The following is a 7,488-nucleotide window of genomic DNA, read 5'->3' as shown; positions in this document are numbered from 1 at the left end:
ACGAGCATAAACCCGACCGGTGGGCTCTCGCATGCTCCCTTTATTGAAGCAGAGGTACTGTTTGCCTCCTCTCCGTGCTTTTTCACTGCGGCTTTACGTCAGATCAGCAAGACTAAATAGGTTCTACGCATGCGCTCAACCCAGTTTGTGAGGGATTGCGCAATCTGAGATGAGGCACAGCTCGTCGCTGCCTCACCGTCTCCCTCATAGACATATATACATGTATATATGTCTATGGACTCCCTGTCTCCTGTCTGTTTGAACAGGACATGCGCAAATTCTGACTGACACACGTCTGACACAAATCTTTCATAGTTGTCTTTTGTGGATGGCTGTTCATCTGTCCTAAGTGAACAATCTTTTTTAAATGGTATGTTTGGTGAGTTTTTATTACATATTATTTATTATAGCTTGTATCTTCTATTCATTTTGAGCATTTTGTTTTGCAAGGGAAAAAAATAAGCTTCCCTGACTGCCTGCCCCCCCCCCCCCTTGGTCTGTTGCATTCCATGGTAAAGACTAAAACTAATAAAAACTAAACTGAAACTAAGCATTTTCAAAAAATAGAAACTAAACTAAACTAGCAAACTCGCTTTAAAAACTAATTAAAACTAAACTGAAATTGAAAACAAAAAGTCAAAACGAAATACAAATAAAAACTAGTGAAAAATGCAAAACTATAATAACCTTGGTGTGTGTGTGTGTGTGTATTTGATCAACCTGTACTGCAGGTGTGTGTGTGTTTTATTAGCCTGTACTGCAGATGTGTGTGTGTGTGTGTGTGTGTGTATTTTTAACAACCTGTACTGCATGTGTCTGTGTGTCAATGGCTTTCTCCTCTGTAATACGTGGTTATTTGTTGTGGCATTTGCGTCATGTTTTACAACATCTCTTACGTGTGAGTCTGTGTACATGGATTCTGCCCTTCTGTTGTTTGTCAAGTGTTAACACGCTGCAATCTCGCTGAAACCGGGTGAGGGTGGGGCTGAATGAGAAAAGCTCTTGGCATTCCCAGCATGCTCTTCCCTACACTTCACACATCTCTCACCAAATGCAAGAATTATGCCTTGTTATGGTGATGAAACGGCCGTTCAAAACTGGAAAAGCAACCTTCATGAAAAAGAGTTTATTAAAAAACTAAATCCCGCTGACCAGCCATCACAATCACAAGGGGGTGCACACACACACACTGATGAACACACACAAACACACACACACACACACACACGCACACACATGCCATAGAGACACAAGACATCCTGAGGTCAGTTCACCTGTTGGCATATAAATTAATTTTTATTTTATTAATTTATTAGCCCAGTAAGCAGTGGCAGGGGTATACACCTCATGGCAGGCGGCAAGCAAAGGAGAAACTAAACTAAAACAGAAACTCCATCCCGCAAACACTTGAGAAATAAAAATATACAAACCAAGGAAAGTACAGCACCTGAAGTCATTATCTTGTTTATTTAAGAAACTTTAATACTGCATATCACCGCAAAAACATGTCTCTTTGTGAAACTCTACACTTTACAATGTTAACTGACCGAATACATAAACAGTACTCTTTTAAATATAGAAACACTTCTTATTTGTAATGTGCATGTCATTAAAAGGAATGGAAAACAAAAAAAACGTAACGAAACTTAGACATTGCTCACTTGTGGAGAGTTACAGAGGGCCACTTTTATAACACTTCATAGAACTATATCTTATAATGCACCCCGCTCACTTCCTAACTAGTAACAACTGCAACGCAAAGAGATGCATGTTGGGTGCCATGTAGTTTCTTGCTCACTGGCATTGCTGACTAGATTTTGCGAGGGGCATACATATCCCACGATTCCTAGAACAGAACCAAACAAATGTCACAAATGTCACAAATGCCCCTGTGGTACATCTCAGCCTGAAGTCTGTGCGGTTCCTCGTTGCCATGAGTCAGAATCGTTTAACAATTGTGTAACAAATCACTTTTTTACAGCTGGGAAAGTCCCATGAAGTAGAAGCAGAACGCTGGATGCTGAACAAAAAGCACTACACTGCTGCGGGGTGGCTGCAAACATCACCACAGTGGAGGTCAGCTAGGGGAGGAAGATGAAGGTAGCTGATGAAGAAAAGGTAGCTTGACGACATCCATTGTCGTGTTGTTAGGGCATGTTCATAAAAAGCCCACTGCAGACCCAAATGGGGTGGGATAATGGATTTGGAGGTCAGGATAAGCTACGCACATCACTGTGAGAGTAGACCTGAATCCCACCTGCTGGTGATGGATCAAGTCTCTGCTCACATGGCCCTGTGAAACACCCCCCCCCCCCACTGCCATGAGTCGCTGTTTATGAAGCAAGGGTTGCAGGAGAGAGACACGGCTGCACCTAATCACATACAGTGGCTGCAACCTGGCCTTCAACGAAACATGACACGGCTGCTTAAAAGGTGTGCGTGGGTGCGTGTGTGTGTGTGTGTGAAAGAGAAAGTGTTTGTGGGTAGGTGAATGTGTATATGTGGGTGAATAAATTAATATGTGTGTGCGTGTGTGTGCACTGCTTTTCCATGTGGCTCGACTGAGACCTACGAGTGAAGAGCAGAAGGCTTCATGTTACAGCAGGTGAGGTTCTGGTAAGAGAGGTTACTTATGTAAGTGCTGTTTGCTGTGCCTTCCCTCTGCCCTTATCACAAGGCAACCCTCTTCCAACGCTGACAGAATGAAGATGAGAACAGGCATCACTTAGAGGCAACAACACAGAGACTTCCCCCCATGAGGCCTTTAACAGGTCGGTATGTGTATCCACTGGAGTTTACACATATGTGCTAAAAAGCGCTCTTAATGTTTCACTACTACCACTTCAAGGGGTGTGGGTTTGGGCTAAACCTCTGGTTCACGAAGAGGAGAAGCGAAAATAAGAGCAGACATGGGTTTGCAGCAGAGTGGAGTATTTCACTTTCTTCACCACTAGATGGCACTACAGCAACACAACAGCAGGCAAAAGGCTACCACGAGCACAAGGCAAATGAAATATATCGAAAGAAAACCCCAAGTAGGGCTGAACCTCAAGGAAATCAAAATAATAAAAACAAAACAAAAATATTATTTTTTTAAAGTATTTTAAAAGCCATTTAAAATCAGACGAATATAACTTATCCCCGCTCTAATTATAAACAGGGTGTGGCAACTTCAGTTTTGTGACTGGAACAGCCACTTATTTATTGATTTATAATACACAACAAATAAATTACACTCTTGAAAATATTCCCCAAGGATGGACTCCACATTCAGGATCCACATTCATGTCTTGAGACGAAGGAGGCAGAAGGGGGATCAAGCTGGCGAGCAGCACACCCCCTCTGGGTCTCACGCTGGTACCATAGACAGTAGCACACCCTCTCTGGCTTTCATGTGGTACCATAGACGGATAGAAGTCCGATTGCTTTGATACAGAGGGAATTCCAAGCGTGTGGGGATGCTAGGAGGAGTGGGAGTAAGGGAGGGAATGGCAGGGTGGGGGGTGGGGGGCTGAGTGAGTGGGTACCTACCTACACTACGATCCTCTGATAAAGTTCAGAGTCCTTCATATGGAGCTGCCGTCTCAGAGTGTCCTCTGCTATTGCTGTTGAGACGCTGTCCGTGCGGAGCGTTTCATTTAAATGGCACACGATCTGCTTCCACGGCGCCCCCCTGAGGCCAACACAGGCATTTCATTGGAGACAGCTCCAGTTCATTTCTTCCTTTGCGCAGTAAAAAATCAAACCAAAATGAGGTTGCCCTGCTAGTCATTTGTCTTCATCGCTGCAGAACTTTTTTGTGTCCTGCTGTCTGGTGGGATAAATATGGCGTGACCAACGGCGCTGCCTGTGCACTGGTAGCAGTGGCAGCACCACGTCAGGAATATCAGCAAAAAATCTCACCAGATGGCTAAGGCAGCTCTAAATGCCTTTAGAGAAACTCTCACTCACTCACACACACACACACACACACACACACACACACACACACACACACACACACACACACACACACACACACACACACACACACACACACACACACACACACACACACACACACACACACACACACACACACACACACACACACACACACACACACACGGAATGTAAGAGCTGTGCACAAAAGAGGTCAATCCCGAGGTGAGAGTGTAAGATGACAGGTGGGCCAACCAATCATCCACACTTCCGTGGTTTCTCCCGCCCCCATTTTGAGCAGCACAGCAGCAGTTGCAGGCGACTGGCTCGTGCAATTCTTCCCCAAACTTCCCAGTGGAGGGGAGAGACACTGCGGCTGGACAGAGTCGATAGGGGTGAGGGGAGAGTAAGGGACTGATGGGGTACAAGGGCAGAAGAAAGGGCAGGACATATAGCACTGGGGGGTTGGCTGCATGAGGGGGCAGGTTGGGGCAGGCCTTGACGAAAATAAGACTGTGGAGTCCTAACAATGCCCCTTCAGACGGTGCCTGGAGTGGGAAAGGACACTTCAGGGAAAGCTGAGGGATGTTTTGAGTTGGTCCATCTGGACACCACGGACAGGAGAACAGTGCTTTGATGGTGTGGTAGTGTGCGCGTGTGTATGAGGCTTCCAGTATCGGTCGTCAAAAGAGCTTCATCCAACAGGGTAGTGAATAGGAAAATCAGGGGTAATTTGCTTCAGCTGGTCCCAGCTGACACGAGCATCCCGGGAAACTGTACACTTCTTCATAGTTAACACACCCCTTAGTTCTTTAGGCCTCCTCCTGCCCCCCCGCGTGGCCTGTGCTGGTGTGCTGCCTGCGCACTCGCTCTCAGTTCATGTCGATGGTGTTGAAGACCCACTCTGTGAACTTCTTCAGCTTGGCGGCCGAGCCCTGGGACTCCTCCTGCAGCCGCTGGTTGTCCTCCCACAGCCTCTGGATCTGGGCCTGCAGCTTGACCTTCTCCTCCTTCTCCTGGGGGGACAGCGGAGGAGGACACGTGAGACAGACAGGTGAGACAGACAGGTGAGAGTGATATAACAGAACAATAGTATTTGTTATTAAGAGATGTTTGTCTGTGGCCCTACAGTGAAAGCTTTAAGGGAAGGTCTTGCAGCAAGTTATATAACCACAACCATCACAACAACAACAACAACAACAACGACATATAAACAACCCTTTAATCATGCTGTAAGATTACACTAGTGTACTAGTGCACTAGATATGTAGACAGCCTCAGCGCCTGTAATATAAGAATGATATGCCCTTCGCTGATGCCATTCTAGAACATAACATTGTCACCATTGTGGAGACAGAATAGGCCATGTCCCTGAGAGGGACATAGCACAGGATGGATAGAGATGACGTCAGAAGAGGAACATAGCACAGGATGGATAGAGATGACTGTGAGAGGAACATAGCACAGGGTGGATAGAGATGACGTCAGAAGAGGAACATAGCACAGGATGGATAGAGATGACTGTGAGAGGGACATAGCACAGGATGGATAGAGATGACGTCAGAAGAGGAACATAGCACAGGATGGATAGAGATGACTGTGAGAGGGACATAGCACAGGATGGATAGAGATGACGTCAGAAGAGGAACATAGCACAGGATGGATAGAGATGACTGTGAGAGGGACATAGCACAGGATGGATAGAGATGACGTCAGAAGAGGACCTGGGGTTTGTCTTCTCACCTTCTTCAGGTCGTCCTTCAGCAGCTTCACCACGGCCTCCAGCTGCGTCACCTTGGAGGCCAAACTCATGTGCCCATCACTGGAGAGACAGACAGACAGACAGACAGACAGACAGCCTAGTCAAGCCAAATTATCAAATATGTTATTCAGCCCTTTGAACTGTCAGGCTCCAGTTAAGTTGTCTTTAATCATGAAAGTTAACTTAATTTAATATGCAAGCACCATCAATATATAATGTAGAGGAGAGAGTAGAATGCTGATGTGGCAAAAGTGAATTTTGGAGCAATTTTGCTTCACGTTGTCAAACACGTTGGAGTAAATAGCTACAATAGGGCTCCGAAGTGCACCTTCAAACTCGTTTAGGGTCCTGAAGATGCTGACAAAGCCAGTAGAAATGTAAGACCTGCCACTCTATACCCTCTGTGCTGCACCCAGCAGGAGGACCTCTGACCTCTGACCTGTTTGGGTGAGGTGAGGTGCAGAGTAGAGGGGGCTCACCTGGAGGAGGGTCTGGCCAGGGGCAGGGGCTTGCGCACCCCGTGCTTGGGGCTGGGGGTGTCCCCGCGGTTGCTCAGGTCCTGGGAGCTGAACACGAACCCTCTTGGGACTGTGGAGAGAGGAGGGGAGAAGGGCGGGGGGTGTTCATAGAGGCGTTGATTGTTTGTTTGCAAATGTTTTGTCTGAGCTCAGGCCATGCTGATCACCATATGCAGCACGTGAAGTTAGGCAATCCCCACTAGACACCATCCAACAGACTGAAGCACTTTTTCCAGCTTATTCTTTCTTTTTCTCTCATTTACAGTCTCTCTGCCCACACCACTATAAGCTCTGATTAACGGTCTCAGTAGGCACACACACACACACACACACACACACAGTACACTGAGGCCCCCTGCTGTATGTAAGCACATAGCACAGGCCCATAATATTTCTTATTGCGCTCACAAGGCATGGTGTTGTAAACTCAAGCCAACTTATGAGCATGAGATCTCATCTCCTTTTCTTTACAATAGTAAATACATTATCATGTAACAAAAACATTTAAAACAGCAAACTGAGTATAAGCAGTTGTTTTTGTTTTCTGTAGTAGTGATGTTTTCTGTAATAGAGGTGCTTCTGGGCCTGTATACTATGGTGAGCCTGTATACTATAGTGAGCCTGTATACTATAGTGAGCTGATACTTCAGATGAGCTAAGCTGGATATGGTTAGGAGGCGTGGGCTCACCCCGCTGCAGTCTGGTGTCCCCCTCAAAAACGTTGGCGGCGTCCACCAGGTGGCTCCAGTCCAGGCTGCGCTCGTCCGTGTCCGGCAGTGGCATGAGGCCCATCTCCCGGTCCGGCTGGCGGTGGCGCTCGTGCAGGTCCGCCAGGGAGGTGTCCGACGCCGAGAGGTCGCCTGGGGTCAACAAGGGGAGGGGAGCCATAATGGTCAGCCTTAATGTCCCTATCATCTTCATGCCTTCTTGCTTGTCACCGATGATGGAGCTCAAGGTTTAAATGCACAAGCAGAACTTGCTCTGGCTATGATCTTATTCAAAACAACAATGTTCGTGCAGAGGCAGAGACAGAGCCAGAGCCAGCCAAGTGCTGGTATATGGTGGAGGCTCAGTTGTTTACAACCTCATTTAATAAGAACAGATATGTATGTAATATTGCAAAGTAAATACAATCATGTTAACAAGTCATCTTCACTGTTAAACCAGAACTGGTGAATATTGCAACCTGCTATTCTTAAGCCATGTACTGAAATAGATGTTTGAGACATAATTTAAAAAGTGTGCTATACAGCCAAAAAGCTATTCTTGTCCCCGGCACTTTAAGGA

General features: G+C 46.4%; 1 protein-coding gene across 3 annotated transcripts in view; it reads right to left on the bottom strand.

Moving 5' to 3' along the window:
• Window positions 1-4,037: 4,037 nt before the first annotated feature.
• Window positions 4,038-7,488, bottom strand: part of LOC105889831 (signal-induced proliferation-associated 1-like protein 1) — a 76,270-nt gene continuing 72,819 nt past the window's right edge. For 2 of the 3 annotated variants that reach the window (XM_031581503.2, XM_031581502.2), the window contains 4 exons: window positions 6,891-7,061; window positions 6,163-6,271; window positions 5,665-5,743; window positions 4,038-4,937 (listed from right to left, as the gene is read on the bottom strand). In XM_031581503.2, the coding sequence (XP_031437363.1) occupies window positions 4,794-4,937; window positions 5,665-5,743; window positions 6,163-6,271; window positions 6,891-7,061 (503 nt within the window). In that variant the 3' untranslated portion in view covers window positions 4,038-4,793. The remainder of the gene's footprint in view (window positions 4,938-5,664; window positions 5,744-6,162; window positions 6,272-6,890; window positions 7,062-7,488) is intronic. The other variant, XM_031581504.2, reaches the window with a different exon arrangement.

The sequence above is a fragment of the Clupea harengus genome, chromosome 15, assembly GCF_900700415.2.
Source record: "Clupea harengus chromosome 15, Ch_v2.0.2, whole genome shotgun sequence".
NCBI classification, from domain to species: Eukaryota; Metazoa; Chordata; class Actinopteri; order Clupeiformes; family Clupeidae; genus Clupea; species Clupea harengus.
Note: the sequence above shows the minus strand (reverse complement) of the source record. Positions and strands in the feature narration are given on the sequence as shown.